The sequence below is a fragment of the Heteronotia binoei genome, chromosome 10, assembly GCF_032191835.1.
Source record: "Heteronotia binoei isolate CCM8104 ecotype False Entrance Well chromosome 10, APGP_CSIRO_Hbin_v1, whole genome shotgun sequence".
Taxonomy (NCBI): Eukaryota; Metazoa; Chordata; class Lepidosauria; order Squamata; family Gekkonidae; genus Heteronotia; species Heteronotia binoei.
In genome coordinates, this window is record NC_083232.1 from 65,504,520 (window position 1) to 65,525,333 (window position 20,814).

The 20,814-nt window shown below is 38.5% G+C and overlaps 1 protein-coding gene across 1 annotated transcript in view; it reads right to left on the reverse strand.

Moving 5' to 3' along the window:
- Nucleotides 1-19,920, reverse strand: part of NEK10 (NIMA related kinase 10) — a 117,137-nt gene extending 97,217 nt beyond the window's left edge. Inside the window, exons 1-12 of the mRNA XM_060248807.1 lie at nt 19,814-19,920; nt 19,451-19,511; nt 15,986-16,119; nt 14,641-14,739; nt 11,100-11,184; nt 9,414-9,455; nt 8,267-8,345; nt 7,854-7,921; nt 4,662-4,741; nt 3,582-3,668; nt 2,344-2,568; nt 465-604 (exon numbers count right to left, since the gene is read on the reverse strand). Coding sequence (XP_060104790.1) covers nt 465-604; nt 2,344-2,568; nt 3,582-3,668; nt 4,662-4,741; nt 7,854-7,921; nt 8,267-8,345; nt 9,414-9,455; nt 11,100-11,184; nt 14,641-14,739; nt 15,986-16,119; nt 19,451-19,511; nt 19,814-19,887 — 1,174 coding nt within the window. The 5' untranslated portion in view covers nt 19,888-19,920. The remainder of the gene's footprint in view (nt 1-464; nt 605-2,343; nt 2,569-3,581; nt 3,669-4,661; nt 4,742-7,853; nt 7,922-8,266; nt 8,346-9,413; nt 9,456-11,099; nt 11,185-14,640; nt 14,740-15,985; nt 16,120-19,450; nt 19,512-19,813) is intronic.
- Nucleotides 19,921-20,814: the final 894 nt, after the last annotated feature.

Consider the following 20,814-nt stretch of genomic DNA (forward strand, 5'->3'; position numbering starts at 1 on the left):
TTGTCTGTAATTTGGTATCATATGTACATAATTTGTACTTTATGTATACAATTTGTAGAAGCAAATAAAAAATATCAACAAGTACACAATCTATTCATTCCTTGGCATTTGATGGGTTCAAATACTAGCATGAGGTTTTAAGTCTTCTGCTATGGCAACTAAATGGGAATTCTACTTTCAAAGATTATTAAAAAGATAGTAAGTACTTCTACTTCAAAACTTGGATTTGAGCAGGAACAAGAGAATACAGAAAGACAAAGTCTTAGGATGGCATCTTAGTAGGTCACACAGTTACATGCATCAAGCCAGCTCTGAAGCTTCCATTCTTACCATCATTTAGATTTCAACTATAGCTGTATTGTTTATGGTATCGTATTGGGTATAATGCATCCTCAAGCATATAAGTCCTTTGCAAATCTCTTCTATATAGATTATCACAAAGCATAAGAGGCATTATGGTATACCTGCTTGAAGGGAGAATGTATTTTCTTGTATCTCATGGGGGCTTAAATCTTCTGACAAGTGAAGCTGTTGGATTCTTCCTGCTGCATTTGCACTAGATAAACTCCCAATGGAAGAACGATCTGAAAATAGATTTCGCTCCCTGGAAAAGTGCAATCACAGTATAAATAATACTTAGGATATATCTATTAACCATCCTAGTGATTAGAGGCTATTTTCCTCTACATTAAAAGAACATTAGTACTCTATATATCCTTAAGTACCACTCTGACAATCTGCATGAATTTGCTGTTTTAGATAAAACACAATATGATTCATGCCATTAACAATTTAGCTAAGTATTTATAGACCTTCAGACAGTGTACCTACAAATGTGAGACTGTTAATACTAACTCTCTTACAAGGAAAAAAAACTTTGATTCTAGATAGGAAGCAGTGAGTCCCAGAATGAAGAGAGCTGGGAACAACAAAATAAAATACAGCGACATCTACTTTATTTTAAGAAAGAATGTGGTAGGCTAGTCTAGATTATATAATTCTATCATAAAAATGTGTTTGGGAAATTCTCAAGAATTTATCATTATAAAGAAATATATTTTAACAGATAAATATATTTACATCAACAGCTACATAAGATGAAAGTTAAAATGTTTGCAGCTGAAAAGTGTCAAATGTGGAGTTCATTCTGTATATTGATATAAAATAAAAATGTGAACTATGTAAATACCATAAATACATACAATCCATTGGAACCTCCGAATATTGTAGGCCTGATCTATGTACTTCTAGGTATCTGCTATAAAGGGAAATACACTATGCATTCACAAATTACTGAATGGAACTTTTCCATTTCCCCCTCCCACAACAGGTAACTGAGTCTCCCTCAGTCTTGTTCCTGGTACCCCCAGGAACAACATAGTAAGAAAGATGGGGGTTCACAGTGGGAGGGGATTCACAGTGGGAGGGAAGAACTGGTATAAATCACTGGCTTCTCTTCTAAAAATGGAAGTATCTTTTAGAGAGGCTGGGGTTCTGTGGTAGAGCTTCACATGCAGAAGGTCCCAGGTTCAATTCCCAGTATGTCTAGCTGAAAGCATCAAATGGTAGGTGATGTAAATGTCATCTGCCTGAGACCCTGGAAAGCTACTGTTAGCCTGAGTGGACAATACTGACTTTGATGGACCAATGATTTGCTCCAGTGTAAGGAAGCTTCTGATTGCATGAAAAATACTCTCTTCAATAAAGAGGACAGGGAATCCATTTCCTATGTTTCAACATACTATTCTGTGGGTTTGGTTAACATTTTTGCAAGATGAGTGTTCAGAGAGCAAGGAAAGCAGCAGCAGAATGTCAACCTAAAGCACATTCTGTGTCCCCTGCTTTCAGAAAATGAGACTCAAGACACACCTAGGGCTGCACATTCCCTCCTTCCCAGCCACACTTTTCTGGACTAGAACAAGCCACAATTCAATGTTACATGTTATCAACCAAAATGCATATTTAGGCTACAATCTAAATGAGCCATTAACACGTGCACTGGCTTTTGTGCTACTTTGTGCTACTTTGAACCTTTTGTGCTACTTTGCCGCAGCAGAACTGACAGTGCTCTGTTTTTCCTATAAAAATCAGTATACTAACACATTTTGCTATTAATTCTGGTATATTTCAAACTCTGGAAAACCTTTCAATAAAACCATACAGATAAAAACTAAGGCCTTGCACCATAATGGGAAATAATCTTCACATAAAGTTGAGCAGATTGCTGTGAAAACCCGTGTTATTTTTCAAGAACATCATCACAATCCAAAGATTATTCTTTATAAAATCAGGAACAGCACAGGGGGCAGTGCCTGTTTACTGAGACCTTCCTCAGAAACCTACCCCTGTAGAATATGCAGGAGCTGTTTGATACCACCCCAAATACGGATTTCTACACTGGTGTCCGGGTCTTCGCACACCTGGACCAGAATCCAAACAACACTCCACAGCAGCTTTAGGTGATCTGAATGGAGCAAAGTGAGTAGGATGGGGACACCTTCATACATTTTGACCTGCTCTTTGACTTGAGGTTCCACACATAGGAGGCGGAGCAATTCTGCTGTTAGCCTGGAAGGAGACAGTCCACAAATGATTATGTATGCAATTAAAACACAATATGTCTGTTAAATGATCACTGCAATGCTCAGAATTATACAGTAGGCCTTTTTGGATTTAGTAACATACATGAAACACTTATTCTTGATTTTTTTTCATTCAACAGTTAAATAATCTTAAATAAGTAAATAAATCTTAAATAAACAGTTAAATAAATCTTAAATAATAACAGTTAAATAATCTTTTTTTGTAAAAAAGGAAATAATTGTAATGCTAAAAGCAAGCCTACATTTATTTGTAAACACTTACATTAGCAATTACATTAACAGTTCTACAAAGCTTTCTTTTCCACTTATTTATAATAGTCAACCAAAAAAAATCACTGCTCACTGACTTTCTTCCAACTAATATCAAACAAAGGGGTCTAAATTTAGGACTGGATATTTTGTTCTCACAATACTAATGTAAGCAACAGCAATGCTAAGTGCCACAGAAACCAATTCCTTGACTGAGCTGGTTCCTTGCAAGTTACATCATCCTTACACATAATACTGAAATCATATTTTTTTGCCTTCGCATTTAGACTTAAGGCACTTTCAGGGAAGGGCTTTTTTGTGGCAGTTGTAGCAGAAACTCCTTTGTATATCAGGCTACACCCCCTTGATGTAGCCAATCCTCCAAGAGCTTACAGGGTTCTTCTTACTGGGCCTACTGTAAGCACTTGGAGGAGCGGGTTTACATCAGCGGGTTTAGCCTTATAGGCAAAGGAGTTCCTTCTACAAAAAAACGCTCTGCTTTCAGGTATGTACTGATCAGGGTTGTTTCAGGGTGGATGGTACTCCATTCAAAGCAACAACTTTCATTATGTGAACTCCAGTTTACTCAAACAATGCACATCACCTCAACATGCAATTGAAAAAATAACTTGTGCTTTCCTCTGAGGTACCTTTGAAAGTGCTTTACAACTTCCCACTCCCAACACAAATGTAAGCTGAAGATGACCTCTAGCTAATTCAATGACCTACCTCTTAGACAGGAAGTCATACTCATTTAGTATCACCAACAAGTTCTCAACAACATTGAGCTCACTTATCCTCTCTCGGCATTCAGAACTAAAAAGCAGAATTGTTACATATTAGTTTTGAAAATTTATTAAACAAATATTTCCCAAAATACAAAGAAAAATGAATACACTTTTCTAACTGGCTGTTTTCTGCTGTATTGGAATTAATACTAGCACACCATGCCCTGGATACTAAGGACTTCTTGTGCAAGCAGAAGGCAATATCACTTATTCAAGAAGAGGTCTCCAATTTCCAGATTCACCACAACAACCGTTGCCCTCTCATACCATATCCTACTATTCCAAATGATTCTGTTACTCACAAGAATCTATCCATATGCAATCGATATAGGAAGGAACAACTTAGCAGGAGGAAACATAGGTTGCAATCCTTGGGTGTAAGTCCTATTGAATATAATGGTACTTGTTTCTGAGTAGATATGCATAAGTCAGTATTTGCACTGACAGCATGGCTACTTTTTTCGATTAAAAATGTCTGGCTCAAAGGTCCTTACCCAAGGAGAAACAGAACACACTGCTCTTAAAGGATTAAAATCAGAAGCCTGAAAAAATATAAAGTCAAACAGGAGATTTTTAAAAAAAAATCATGCAAGAACTCTTGTGGGGAAAAGCTGTTGCTTGTTATGTGTTCCTACACAGAAGTTATATAATTAGGGAGTACATGGCCTCCAAAGACTTTAAGAAATGTGCACACTAAAACAAAAGCTTCACAATGGCAAAGGCGCATATGGAAGTTTCACTCACCTGCAATCATATCATCAAATTGCTTTTACGTGCAGGTGACATCTATCTATATTTTATACAGCAGTTACTACAGAAATGAATAAGGGGAAAGGTAAAAAAAGGTGCAGCCCCCCCCCCCCCCCCCCGTTTTCTACAAGGTAAAAATCTGGCCACAATCGTTAGTGTTTACACAATTTGGAGAGTAAAGCTTGATTATCAGTATTTGTCTCGTTTAAATTTTCCTGCAACCACACTAAAACATTAGAGACAAAAGCAAAACATACCAGACTGAACATACCTTTCTGCCAAGCTAGTGAGAGCCAATAGTGCACCCAGCAGTACATTATTGTCTCTGGTTCCAAGTAAATTTACTAAAGTCTGCAAAAAAAAGAAAGAAAGAGTAAAGGTAAACAAAATTACCTGTTTGATGATCTAAAGAACACATACATCTGGTTCAAATATGTGAAATACAGCACTCTTTTAGGCTTCATCATATCAATAAGGGTTCTAAATTGTGACCACAGATTTTAAAAAAGTAGCAGAGTAGGAGCCTTTTCCCTCAGTTTCTTCTCCCTCCTTAGTTTCCTTATAGTCCCACTCTAAGACTATGTGTGACTATAAGAACCATGTAGCTAGGCAGACCAGCCAAGCTGCCTCCCAGATGAACATTCAGGAGGGAAGGAGCCAGTCAGTTGGCTCCACTGATGTGGTTGCATAAATGAGCATGATCCACATAATGCTATTCAACAGCACCAACCAAATGAAATAGGGTGGTTCACCATCTGAATCTGCTCTGCATCTAAACACACAATGCAGACCTCAACAGACTTTACATTGTGCCCGAAGGCATTCTCCCTTCCCCAAATTATTTTCATGAATTTTAAAAAAATGTTTGTAGAATACCCACCCTGAAAAAGAATTCTAAAGAACCTGGAAGTTCACACACTCTTACATGTCACATGGTTGATCCTAATAAAAGGTGCCACATGAATGAAGCTTTTGAATTTTGCTTTTGGACTGACACAACTGTTACACAGTTTGTTCGTTTTTTACTATATACAAACTAGCTTGGACAGCATTAAAGGTTGCAGACCCTCTGTACCTCTGCAGAGTGTGTGAACTAGTTCCAGAGTCTCTAATGCTCAGTCAGAATCTTAGCATGCAATGATTATCAGTACAAGACTATCAGTACAATCCTATTAAGAGTTACTCCATTCTCAGCCCACTGAAATAATAACCTCAGACTGGTCTGACTTTGCATATGGTCACATTGTATTTTTCAAGAAAAATGCACAAATCCAAAACACCATTCATCAGCTGTTAAATGTGAAGGCCATACCAATATTCTGGAGGGACTAAATTGTTGTGATATCATGACATGGTATCCAGTTTGCATGTAGGGTCAGTGCAAACAATTGAACTATGTTGCTTTTAATGACTGAAATAAACATTACTGTTGCAATACAGGCACAATTTTTACTGACTCATATCTTTTCATCTAGCATATTTTCATTCTGCTCTTCTTCCAAGGAATTCAGGGTGGCATATGTGGTTCTTCTCCCTTCCCTATTTTATTCTAACAACCCCTTAAGCTGTTGGCATAGGAAATAATACCAGTAAGGCATGAGGCATTGCTACTGATCTGACAGCTACTGTCAGGTAGATGACTCAGGAAAATCTGTTAGAGGAGAACTGGTTCTAGCCAGTAGAATGATGTAATCAGATGAGAAGTGCAGAGTGACTCAGCACTGTTTCCTCATTGGTGCAGCAATTAGCAGCAACTGTATATTAATGAAGTTATGCTGTACATACTATCCTCTTAGTATTCTATGATTGATTGGCGGAGCATTATGATGGAGAGTCTGTATATACGTAAAATAAAACCTTGTATATCAATCAATCAATCAATCATTTTATTTATATCCCACCCTCCCCGCCGAGGCAGGCTCAGGGCGGCTAACAACATCAGTCAATACAGTAGGTTATACAATGATTTAAACAATAGCTAGCAATTTAATTAAAATTCTAAAAACAATAAAACAATAAAATTAACATCTTGGTGCTATTTCAGCAGATAGTAAGAACCGTTTAAGCAGTCTCTCAGTCTTTTAGTTGGTGAAGGCCATCCCGAAGAGGATGGTCTTGCAGGCCCTGCGGAACTGTTCAAAGTCCCGCAGGGCCCGCACTTCTTCCAGGAGCTGGTTCCATAGGTGTGAAGCTACGACGGAGAAAGCCCGGGTGTGGGTATTCTGCAGTTTTACTTCCTTCGGCCCAGGGATAGTCAGCAGGTTCTTCCCTGCTGACCTCAGTGCTCTCTGGGGTTCGTATGGGGAAAGACGGTCCCTCAGGTAGGCAGGTCCTCGGCCATATAGGGCTTTAAAGGTGATAACCAGCACTTTGTAACGAATCCGGTATGTAACTGGCAGCCAGTGCAGTCCACGCAGCCCTGGCTGTATGTGCTCCCATTTTGGGAGCCCCAATAACAGCCTAGCCGCCGCGTTCTGCACCAGCTGCAGCTTCCAGATTCAGCACAGAGGCAGCCCCATGTAGAGGGCATTACAGTAATCCAGTCTCGAGGTGACCATTGCATGAATCACTGTTGCTAGGTCCTGGCGCTCTAGGAATATAGTTTAAGAACACAGTGTGGTGTTGGCTGTGTTAAAACTATTGCTCATCGGAGTGGACGGGCAGTGGCAGACAAAGGCAGTCACAAATCTGCTAACTTATACACTGACATAAGCATTATGAGGATTTGAACCCAGGCTGTTTGTCTTATGCTGTTTGTCTGCACTGTTTTGTATCCTATAATCCACCTTGAGTCTCAGCAAGAAAGGCAGACTAAAAGCAGAGTAAAAATAGAATAGACTAAACAGTACATTCTCAAGCCTAGGGCATAACCCAAGTCAAATAATGCTGCATGATGTTCCCTTACGGTTGATGAACTTATATTTAGTTCTTTCCTACTGAATCAATGGGACCCAGGAGTACTTAACTTTGGTTGGATCAATGACACAGGAACTTCTGAACGATACAGAGGAAGCTGCCCAAACATGAACTGCAGGGCTGCAAATGCTCTCTCTCCCCAACCAGGAGGTTCAAGAAGCACAGGTGCTGGTTGCATACTAAGGCAACTTGAAACAGCATAGACAATAACGGCAAGTGTCTAAGTATGAATTGCCTCCAGGCAACAAAACATGAGAAATTGGAGAAAAGCTGCCTGTAAATTTATTCCAATACACCAGAGGGAATGGGACTGAATGAACAACACATGATAAAGCACTAATATTCAGCTAGAGCTGGAGCTCCCTTACAACATGCAACCTTCATGTGTGCTACTCTGGTTGAATAAATAAATAAGATGAATACATCATTCAATACAGCTTCAAATGTCATATAAAATACAGTAGCATACATCAACCTACCATTTAATGGATCAATCACTTATAAATTTTACAAGAGCTGATCAGTTAACCAATGACAATGGACTTACTTTATGCGCCCCACTGGTTATAACCCACTCTCTTTGTTCTTTGACAGCAGATAGTTTTTGAAAAATATCTGTGGAGGAGGCAAGAAAACTATATAAATCTCTCAGCTTTCATAAAAGCTTTTTAAAAGTAAGAGTAGAAATCCAAAATAGCAACTAGTGTTCTGTTTAGCAGATTTCATTACGAGACGAAAAATTCACACCACAAAATATATGCAGATAAGAGAACTCACAAATATAGCAAACTGAGCGGAGTGATTATTTGCTTTTTAATCTGCTAATGCTGTGTTGCATCCTGTACTGCAACAACTGCATCACATCGCAACTCAGGAACACTTTGACAACCATGTCAAGAGTTTTTATGTATATTTCAGCTGTTAGACATAGATATAGAGAATGTATTAACCAGAACTCACACATCAAGTTGACCAGTTTGTCTACATTGTGCTGTTCTTCTCCATATCCCAGATAGTCATTTGCTACTGTTTCCATGTACTGCGGAGTGAGCAAACATGAGAATGATAAAGCACATCTAAATTCAAAATAACATACATGTTTGTGACCAGTAGAGGGCACACTAATTTCACATCCCACCACAGACTTAACCAAACACAAATTATGAAAACACACAATGGTTATCACAAAGGGTGTGTTTATAGGCTCCAAACGTGTACAATTCAATTTTATGCTGCATTATTAAGAACATACTGGAGTCATTTTTATCCAAAAAAATGCATACATTGCTGTTTAGGAAGAGGTGAGAAAGAACTTAAGAAAACCTAGTTGATACTCCATCTCATTTCCAACACAGATCAACATAATTTTAAGAATTCATTCACCTTTTACCAGCTAATGAACAACAGCATTTCAGATTAGATTATTAGTTTCATTTTACCCTATCTATACTAATTGCACTATAAGAATTTAAGAACAGTTCTTCTGGATCAGACCAGAGGTTCATCTGATCCAACACTGTGTTTCACACAATGGCCAATGAGTTGCCCTTAACAGTCTACAAAGATGGCATACAAAGAACCTCCCTTGATGTTGCTTCCTAGCACTGCTTTCAGCACTGGTATATACTATAAGTACATCAAAGTATGTTAGCTAGGTGTGTCAAGCACATAAAACTGTATAGCACACTCAAGTACCACTGAAACGAAATAAGGCGACTGAGGGGTTGCCCTTGGCTTGAGCGTCATATCAGCATCTGCATTTTCTTGTTTGGTCCAGTAGAAGTTAAACAGCAAGTATATGCCAGATGGCCCGGCCCTGCAAATCTGCATTCTCACTCCATCCATCACCAAAACAGATGCCCTTTTCTCTGAAGCAAGCCACTTGGAGTTTAATCAAATTACAAGGGCAGTCACGGTTGCAATCCAGTTTACCTACAACTGTCGTTGTTTTATATCCCCCTTGGAAACATCACATGTTGACACAGAATCATAGACCCTCCTCTTTAAAACAAAACAAAGCTAGTATGTTTTATAGTAACATCAGTTCTTGACTTTACAAATCTAAGTTAATGTACAACAAAAGATTTGCAGCAAGACAGTGTTTCACCTGTGCTAAATGTTCAATCCCACCCAGACTGTGGAGTGTTTCCTAGACAAAGAAAAACAAAACAAAATTAAGTATGCCATACTTAAAAAAAAAATTGTGAGAACTCTCTCAATTTCAGTTTCACTCAAGTCTAGGTTCACTAGCATTGAAAAGGTCTAGCTATTTTAAGTTAACAAACAGACTGAGCTCAATCATAACCATATTTATTTTAAAGTCAGTTTGACTCAATTGGTAGAAAGCATGCACTTCTTCCACCAGCAGTCTCACCCCAGCCACACCTAGCAATTCAGTAACAAAGACTTTACTGCCCACTGTGTACCTATCATTCTCTACCAACTATTACCCACTGTATAATCATAATGTTCATAATGTAATCATTGCAAATGATGTTCAACCATTGCCAGAATGGGTCCAATGAGTGAGAAATATACTTCTTTACTCCACCTTTATTTCAGGTCTCTGTGGAGACCAATTTCACTTGCTGGTACTATTTAAAGGTTAAATGCAACACTGGGTATTGGGAGATGGTGGACTGGAAATGGGGGAAGAAGTTTGTATTCTTTTTTCCATACCATTTTCCAAATCTAATCATGTCACCCTAAGCAAAGCCACACACGTCGAAGCCTATGGACTTCAACAAGCATAGAAGGGTGTAACTCTGCTTAAGATTGCACGCCAAATGTCTTTCCTCCAAACTACTGTTTGCTTTATGGGAGGAAAGCAAAAACACAACATGAATGTTTTCTTCTGTAGGGTAAACAGCACCTTTGAGGGGACTGACTACATATGAATTATTTTTGGTTGCCATCTTTGTGTATTAGATCGTAGTGGATAGTTTGTTTATATGCATCTTTATGGTTATGACTATGTTGTACCCCACCCTGACACCATTTGTGGGAAGGGTGGGCTAAAAATCAAATAAATCAAATCAAGACAATTTATAATAGGTAAATAAGCCAGGTAAAAAAGTTTTTTAAAATACCCTACAATAACATGGTCCAGATCCATTTTGTCATACCCTCAGGGAACTTTAATCATCGAGGCGGAGGGAAATGGGAGACTCAACAACAGCAATGAGTAGTAGATGAGCAGACTTGGAGAAGAACTCAGCTTTTCTGTGTCACAAAGTACCATGCTGAAAGTAATGTTCTTTGCTCACAGACAGATGTTTTCAAACAAACTGGTGTACACCTCAACTTGGAAATATTTTGTGGGAATTAGTCACCATGGAATTTGTTGGAAACTGACCCCAGGATCCTGTTTACAGATAAACTATAGTGCTTCACATAACGTTTCACATGGTGATATGACAGGGTTTGGAGTTTTTTAAAGCACTGCTTGGAAACATCTGAGACTGCTGTGTGGACGACTTCCACTAAAAGAGAAACAAATAGCCATTTATGGTACTATAAGTAAACATCTGGAAAGGACCTATGAGTCACTGGAAGACCAGAGTAAATTTCTGTGCTTTTACAGCTGTTCTGTGCTAAAATGTTTGGAATGCAACTATCCAAATTGCACAGTAGCATTAGATTTTGCTAATGACACATGTCAAATTGCTAATTTAGCATTAACTGTAGCTATTCTTAAGTCCTGGTATTCAAACAATGAGTTACAGACTGAAAATACTGGTATATTATGCTCAGATCTTATGGCATAAGGGAAGAAATTCATAAGCAAACAAACCTGAAAGGATGGATCTCTTATTAATAATCTTACACATATTAAAACTCTCAAAAAATGAATAGATGAAGCTCGATTAGCCCATTCCCTGTAACAAAAAACATAGATGCAATCAATTATCAGCTCCATGCAGATTAATTTCAATTGAGCAACTCTTTCAAACACTAATTTGAAATTCTTTTTTAAAACTTTCAGAAGATGCTAGAAAGTTCTTCTAATTAAATACACAACTACTTACATAATAACATAACTAAAATTATGCAATAATGTAAATAAATTAAATCCAAATGATTTTTTATATTGCTATCAAGGAAGCACATATACACACTGTTTATATTTTCACCTCTCTCACTCCCCCTAGAAATAGATATGGTTGATTAGTGTGACAGTTTGGCTCCATCCCGGGAACAGAGCCAATGGCTAAAAATAACATGGTAAAAATAAAGGCTGTTCTGTAACAGATACAAGTAGGCTCCCAAGAACAGTTATTTGGAACCATCTCTTGGGACCTAAAGTCAATCAGGGCCCAATGGCTCTCTTCCATTTTCCCACCACAGTTGTCTGTTTCCTGATGATGGCACTTGGCTCTTGCATGGATAGATCTCAGATCACCTAGTCAAGGAGACTCATGGTGCAACCCTAAGAATACTTTCCTGGGAGCAAGCCTGAGCAGGAATTTAAGTAGACCTACTTTGGATGGCACTCTAATTTAACTACAAAACAAAGATCATTCACTTCACTCTAAACCATAATATAATATCCACAACATATCCTCAGATTGAGCGAGCTAACTAATACTGCATTCTAAATCAGGGAAAGTTTAAAAAAGATATCAAAAACTTATGCATAATTTATTAGCTGTTTTTTGAAGGAAATATGATCAATATCTGAGTTTGACATTCAGTTTTTACATTTCAAGTAACATTATGGGAATAGTACTGATCTAATCCTTTTTATTATTATTATTGATAGTGATTAGAACAGTGCTGTGTTTTATAGTTCCAGATGAGATAAAGGATGGTATCTTCTGGGTTAAGAAGGAGTATCTTAACACCAATGAAGACTGTTCACTTGGATCAAGAACATAATAATATAGTGTGCAACCTACTGCACGATATTTATTTATAACTTAAAAGACAAATATTTGTCCCACGGTTCTTTAATATAGAAAAGTGAACACTAATTGAAGGGCCAAAATCCTCAACAACAAGATTTTGTCCCGTATCTATGGACATGCAAGATTACAGCCTTAGGTTCATGTAGGGAATCTGGAATGGCACAGTAAAAATCTGAGTTTTGTGTCTATGAGGCACTGGGAGAAGAATTACTGCTTGGATAAAACAATTTTCACAATGCTTTACATCCTGCCACATGATAAATAACGAATGAATTCCATTTTAAGAAATTGTAGATTTAAGCTGTATAAAATATAGATTTCATTTAAAGACTTTTAAAAACTTGCTACAAGTGGGGCTGGTGGATAAGATCTGCAATCTTATGAATGGTAGAGAACTATGTTTACATTTAGATAACATTGCTGGTGGCTTGCTATGTGTCAGCATCCAGCATCTGGGTAAACCTGAAGCATCCGAGTGGAGTATGGGGCTGAAATATTCTGTGTTGATAAAGTTTCTTATCTGGTCCAAACTGAAAGCCAATTTAAAGGTGGATCCTATGCTACCAAATCAGAAGCATCTGCTTGTTGTCATTTTATAATTGTTTCAGGTTGACCTCCTTGACTGCAGTAGACAAGTCCTCTTCCTGAAAATTGGATCCTTGCTCTTCTTGCTACTATCAGGAGAAAGGGAGCTTCTAGACAAAACAATACACCTTGAGCTGAGAACAGGATCCCTTCCCTCATCTATTTGTCTGTATTTATGATCTTAAAATGTGATAATTAGGCATCGTGTGTCAACCAAGTCTTTCTGCTCTCTCTCTCTAGGACAAATAGGTCTGTCTCTACTCAAAAGTACAAACTTTATTTATAAAATTTTATTTACTTTTTATATGTCCCACCTTTCTCCCAAATGGGGACCTAAAGCAGCTTATCTTCATTTTATCTCCAGAACAATCCTGTGAGGTAGTTTTATATGAGAGTGAGTGACTGGCTCAATGTCCCCCAGCAAGCTTCCATGGCTGAATGGGAATTAGAACATGGGCCTCCCATTTCCAAATCTGGCACTCTAACCAGTAAACCACACTTAGATATTAAACCTGCCAATATTCACAAACCAGTGGAGGAACTTTTCGGTTTCCCAGGACACATTGTTGCTGATCTAATAGGTGCCATTTTCCAGCAAAAGAAGTTTAGCATAAATTGTATCAGACTTCATCAAGAAGTCTGATACAATTTAACAAGGATCTGGACTTGCTCAGCCAACGCAGGAACTGATCATTTTTGTAAAACCAGAAAACTGCATTATCACAAATTATTACTATTGTGATTTTAAATCACATTTGAATTTTAAATAATTATACCCAGGGCTTTTTTTGTAGCAGAAACTCCTTTGCATATTAGGCCACATACCCCTGATGTAGTCAATCATCCAAAAGCTTACAGGGTTCTTATATTACAGGGCCTACTGTAAGCTCTTGGAAGACTGCCTACATCAGGGGCGTGTGGCCTAAAACGCAAAGGAGTTCCTGCTACAAAAAAAAAGCCCTGATTACATCTTATTTATAACATTTTGCTTCATAACATCATACTTAAATACCTGCCTAGTAAAGTAGTGCACCTGCTGAATGGGCCACGCAAGCTTATGCTCAAAATGTGTTATTAGTCTCACCAAGCTACATTTGACAATCATATTAATCATATCACTAGCAAGGATAAAGCCATTCAAAATACAATGCCGCAATGAAAACAACTTCTTGTAGTTTCTCTGGAAGTAGCTCTCTCATCAAAAGAGGTCATCCCAAAGATGGATTTTGAAAACTTCACCTCTTGGTCAAATTATATGTGCACAACAAATATCTGTGATATGATATGACAATACTGGTGTCATCCACATTCAAAGCCAAAAAATGTATGACAAAAACTGCCACTTCACAGTAGTGCAAAAGTTAGGTTCTATCATCAAGTACTTATGGATAGTAACTGCTAACAAGTCAGTATTTCAGCTCTGGATGCAAAAAATGTTCTTCAAAGCAGAAAACATAACATCAACAAAACAGTAATTTTATTTTATATGATAATGTGTAAAATATCTTGGAGAGGACCAGTTCAGAAGATGATTGCAAAACTACAACCTTTCCAGATCTAGACAGGCCAAACTTTCTGCTCTCTGTTTTGGACTAAGATCCATATAAAAGAACTGCAATATATTAATTTTTGACAGGGGTAGTCCAGCTGCAAATTTTTCTATCATCTAAATTTTTCTATCATCTATGAAGCTAAAGAGTATTGTCAGTATTTAGACTTAACACCTGGCATTTTGTCACAGCAATACCCAATACATCCCTGACTACAACTGAATTGCTCAAAGCATGTATCTCTGATTCTGCTGGAAATTTTTCTACCATCTCTAAAGTCCATGTTTCATACCTGCAAATAAGCCGGTTTTTAACGAAGGCTGTGAAGATATCCTTAAACAAAATGTGCTGAGGATGTTTGCTAAAATTTCTCTCATTCTTGTAATTCATGCTAAGGGAAGAAAGACAAAGACAGTGTTGGAAAATGGCCCAGTTGTTCCTAATCATAACATTGTGTAACGTAGTGCAGAAATGCAAGGCAGCAAATTTACTTCAAATTTTGTTTAAATAACGTGGGACCAATCCACACATCATGCACATGGAGATTATTAGGCTGCCAACAGTGTGATTCAGCTCACCAAGAGTTAGATTTACACTGGGGAAAACTGGATATGAGCTCCTGCTCAACCATGAACAGTCCTAGGGAGCTTTCTAGTGTCATGGACGTCCTATGAAACCATGACGCTGCCTTGTGAATCAGACTCTTGGTCCATCTATGTCAATAATGTCTACTCAGACTGGCAGTGGCTCTTCAGGGTCTCAAGGAGAGTCTATCAAAACAACAATGCCTAAATAAATAAATAAATGCTGAAGGAGCAATTAGTAACAAACTACTAAAAGTAAAAACATTAACAACTAGGATCAGTAGGTATAAAGAAGAGGTTTAAAGATGCAGGTATCTCTTCCCTGAACACCTCTGTACCTTTAGTTCAGCCAAGAAAACAGCATGAACAAACTGGGAAATGTGTTCCAAGAATATGATTCATTTGACTCTCCTCTCCTCCAAAAACAGCTGCACCAAGCTGTATAAGCCAGGATGGTTTGTTGCCAAGCACAGATGAAGCAAAGGAGCTTCTCTGAAGCCCACATTCACTCACTATCCAGTCCACCATTGATGCAAAGTGAGTAAACCAATGCTAACCATGTTATTTCTTCATCCAATAGGGTAGACTGGAAACCTGCCTGTCAGCTCTTGTGAGTGTATAACATGTACTGGCCAGGCCTAGAAAGAGAGAGAGAGATTCTGTCCTTCCTGGAGAACAGACCCAGTTGAACGCACTGCCTGAAGACTCAAGCTTCTTAGATAATCTATCCCTCTCAGAAAAGGTCATCCCAAAAATTCACTTTGAAAATTCCATTTTCTGGTAAAATTATGTGTGCACGGTTGAAAGTTCAGAATGACCAAGACAAATTCTGTGTTTTCTTTTGTATATAGGGTGATAGTTTAAAAAACAAACATACGTAATTCATCTTCGCTTTCAGGAGAAAAGGCAGACTACAAATAAAGTAACTAAGTAAATATTTATAGCTAGAGTTCAAAGGTTTTTTATTATTCTGCTAAGTTCTATATCAAGGGGAGGAAGATGGGACAAGATCTGAATCAAGTCCCTACACACAATAAAGCTTTAGAACTATACCTGAAGTTTTCAAGCTCAACAGCTTCAGTTGATTCTTGCCATTGACCTCTACATCTCTCTCCACAAGTGTTACTGGGATACTGTTCAGACTTCATCATACTATTTTTAGCACCTTCAAAGTTAAGGGCTGGCAGCTGCAAAGGCAAGGAAGATAAACATATGGCAAATAGTACCATTAACCAGGCCACGGTAATGTAAGTGATTGTTGTGGGTGTCTCAGATAACCTATGGCTAGGTAATGAAGTTTTAAAAACTCAGTGTATAAAGCCGCTTTGTAACCATTCTAGAAGCTTCTACATCTGCTTAAACTGAAGTCCAGTAGCACTTTAGAGGCCAACAAATATTTCAGGATTTAAGCTTCTGAGACCGAAAGCTCCCTTCATTAGAGTCAGTCAAAGCAGCTGCCTAATGCTTCTTCTTCATGGCTGTGATCAGATGTATTCTATATGTTCAGGGGAAATGAGAACAAAAGTGGACTGAACATTTTCAAAATGGTGGCTGGGCACACAGAAGGCAAGAAGAGCTGCTTTGCATTGTTGAGCTTCTTGTGGATAGTATGAAAACCTATTTGCAGCATGTAGCTGAAAACTCCACAAAAATTAGACCAGAATCTGAGAAACATGATCCTCAATTAAGTAGACTTTGTGATCTAGAAAGAAGGCATCTGCTCACTAAAGGTCTAGCACTGTTACAATAGGCAAGTAACAAAGTGGGCTAAAGCCTAGGCAATTGTTTGGAACATAAATTCCACCTCCTAACTGAGCAAGAAAATAAGTCATAGTTAAAGTGGTGCCTGCAATTAGGAGAATCCATCCTCGTACAAGCACTTTTAATAAACCATATAGGCATAAAGTGCCCAAAGAGGTGTTTCTGAGTGCCTCCTTGTATTTTCCTTAAAGCCAAGGGACAATCCTGACCCCAAGAGGCATTGCCTTTGGAGGTCTCCAACTAGATTCAGCTGCTTCATCTTAGGATAATGTATGATGTGGGGAGGTTTTGCCTTCTGGACTACGGAACACCCAGTCCCCTCACTCTGGCCTCTCCTATGCGTTCTTTAAACCTCAACCACCCACAACCAAATAAAAAGGGGACACAAGCTTTTAGAGTGGTAGTATGTAAGCCATGTGCTCCCTGAAGGCTTCTTATTTAGAAACCTGCAAGACCAAAGCTGTACTTGTATGTGAAGTAAACCGAGATCACTTTTCTTTGGACACTTAATTTAACAGATAAGACAGATAGAGATAAATCCAAAGATTTATTTAACAGTGTATTAGCAATATAAATATTATATGTGGATGACTTCAATGTACATAGTAAAACCGGCTCTCAAGTAAAGTAAAAACAACAACTATCATGAAAGGAGATTTGATTCCAACCATCTAATCAGGTTACCTCAGCAGGTTCAAGACTGTTCTTTTTCCACACCAAGCACCTGTCCACAGAACCTACCCACACCAGTTAGGAATGTCAGGTCCTTAACAGGATGCTCATTTGTCACACTAAAATAAGAATTCTTCCCTAAGCTGACCCCCAAATCCTAATAAAAGCCAAATAAAAGCCTGGCTAAGTGGATACTCGTTTCCAGAGCCACAAAATCCCTTTCCAGAAGAAAAAATGTTTTTCTTCCCCACTTAAGTTGAGGCTGGCTCACCCCTCCCCATCTAGTGGAGTTCCATGGGCTCCAATTGGCTGACACTCATTTGGATTTGCATGAAGCCAAAGTCATAAGGATTGATTCAGAATCATGGAGGAAAGGCAGAAATGCAAGGTTAATTGCCACACTAGCCTTAGCGTCTTCCAACATTTTGTGATTGCCCTCATGTTGGTCATTTTATTATTAGTTCTGCCTCCTATGGTGGCCATTTTGTGGTGGTGCCAATAACCTATTCACAAAATTCAAAAAGTGCCAATAATATCAACAAATTTGAAGACACCCTGAACTATACAGTTTTTCTTGTTCATTTTGTCAATTATTTCATTCAACAACTGCTCCAAGAATGTTTATATATATTATAGGGGTCACCATAGGGATATATTTAGAGGGCATTTGACCAGCGATATGATTCACCCTAACAATTCAGGAAAAATAATTAGGCTTCTGATATGATCACTGGGCTGGAGTCAGCCTAAACGGGCAATTTTTGGATTCCCTCTTCCAGCAGCAGACCCTCCTCATGTAATTCCCCTGGGTCCCGTCCCCAGGAGATCAATGGGTTAAAGTGGAATGCGGAGGATAGGAAAGTTCCATTCTGCTCCCCCCCCCTTCCTAGCTATACAGCTGATAAGTAGCTGGATCTGTTGAGGCTGAGTGAGTGGGCGTCAACGTGGCCGATGAGGTTCAGTGTGGCCAAGTGCAAAGTAATGCACATTGGGGCCAAGAATCCCAGCTACAAATACAAGTTGATGGGGTGTGAACTGGCAGAGACTGACCAAGAGAGAGATCTTGGGGTCGTGGTAGATAACTCACTGAAAATGTCAAGACAGTGTGCGATTGCAATAAAAAAGACCAACGCCATGCTGGGAATTACTAGGAAGGGAATTGAAAACAAATCAGCCAATATCATAATGCCCGCGTATAAATTGATGGTACGGTCTCATTTGGAATACTGTGTGCAATTCTGGTCACCACACCTCAAAAAGGATATTATAGCATTTGAAAAAGTGCAGAAAAGGGCAACTAGAATGATTAAAGGTTTGGAACACTTTCCCTATGAAGAAAAGGTTAAAACGCTTGGGGCTCTTTAGCTTGGAGAAACGTCGACTGCGGGGTGACATGATAGAGGTTTACAAGATTATGCATGGGATGGAGAAAGTAGAGAAAGAAGTACTTTTCTCCCTTTCTCACAATACAAGAACTCGTGGGCATTTAATGAAATTGCTGAGCAGTCTGGTTAAAATGGATAAATGAAGTACTTCTTCACCCAAAGGGTGATTAACATGTGGAATTCACTGCCACAGGAGGTGGTGGCGGCTACAAGCATAGACAGCTTTAAGAGGGGATTGGATAAAAATATGGAACAGAGGTCCATCAGTGGCTATTAGCCACAGTGTATGTATGTGGCTATTAACCACAGTGTATGTATGTATGTGTGTGTGTGTGTGTAAATACATGTGTGTATATTGTGAATAATGTACCACATAAATCCCTTCACCTGCTTTATAGTTGATTTGTCGTTGCGCTTTGTCTATACACCCGCAGAACCCCTGAACACAATCTTACCTTGGAAATTCCCTAATCCTAGCCTGACATATTTATGAATATGCAGCTTTTACACTTCACTGAAAAATATCATAAAGAAACCTAATCTATTGAATATAGGAAACAGACACGGAAGAGGATGAAGTTATTAAGCTTTTAAATTACTCTGACACACTGACAAAGCAGAACAGATTATTTTGCAAATGCAACAAAACTGAGCTTTACAACACATGTTTATGAACACAAACTAATTGCTGTTGGAATACCTGTTGCTTGCTTGACTGGACATTGAGAAGTTCCAGAAGCCTTTTAAGATCAGTGTAATCCCTAGGAGAAAACATAGGACGTATATCTATTAATGGTCTATCTATCATCAATATGTAATGGAAATTAAATTATGCTGTTTCACTGGAAAGGAACCTTTCTGGTATTGCTTCAGCAGCCAACTCTCTCTCCCCCCTCTATTTAAACAATCCATTGTTTCAGTCAAAATGAAAAGGTCTGAATAAACTTGGTGACCAGAGTAACTATAGCTACATACACATAGCATTTCAGATTAAACCATTCAGTTTGGCAGTTGGTGTAAACTCTAACAAGCCACAGCTGACATTCAACATAAAGCAAAGTACCTAGCAGTGATCCCTTGAGCTTTGGTATCTGCTGGCTTTTCTGTAGGTTTCACCTTCTTTTGTTGATCAGGCATTGTACAACATCAAGGCATCAGGCTTAATACATTATACCTTTAAACAGAAAATACAAAGTTTATTGTTTTGTCAATTAGTGAAGGGATTGTACAAGGAGAAATTTTCAGTAGCTGAAGAAAAACACAGGGAGTTCACCCAGGCCAGCCACTTAGCTGTACAGCTGGGGAAGGGGGGGGGAACGAAGAGGGCACTCCCTTGGGGCTGGACATCATTCAACTGAATCCCAGCTTCTGTATGCCACAGGGGGGGTGTTGATGGGACTCAGTACCTCTCAGCAACATTCTATGCAGGATTTATTTTTTCTCAAAGTTGTTAAATGGCTGAGACCAACTTATCATAAGGGTGCTCCTTGAGGAACCTACCCATAAACTGAAATATAATTTTAAAAAATTAAAGCAAACTCCATATTCTATCTTCAGTTAAAAGATCTCAGACAGTAAACGTGGAGAAAATCCTTGCCCTTGAAAAGGAATTACTATTCAGCCTTCAAAATCTTTCAGAGTTACACACTTTATAATCCTATTCTAAAAACAAAACAAATCTTGAGAAAAACATATCTAGGAGGAAAACAAAGTGAGGGGGAGGCTCCAAGAGGTGGAAAAATAGCAGGCATTGTAATGTATACTCAGCTGAGCCCAACAGTTTGCACTCATTCACAGAATTTTCCAAGCAGGTTTCTTTGAGTAGCCCACCTCCATACTGCGTAACAAACTGTAATTTAAAAGCCTCTCTGTTTTAGAAGTGGTTTATTACACAGCATGCAAAACTTCTGCAGGAAACGAAAAATACTATTGCACACATAGAACTGATTGAATCATGGCCACAGCAGACAACAGCAAAATCTAGTTCCCTGTAGATAGATCCAGGTGGGCAGCTGCATTGGTCTGAAGACCAGAATGACCTGTTGGTTCACTCATTAATAATGA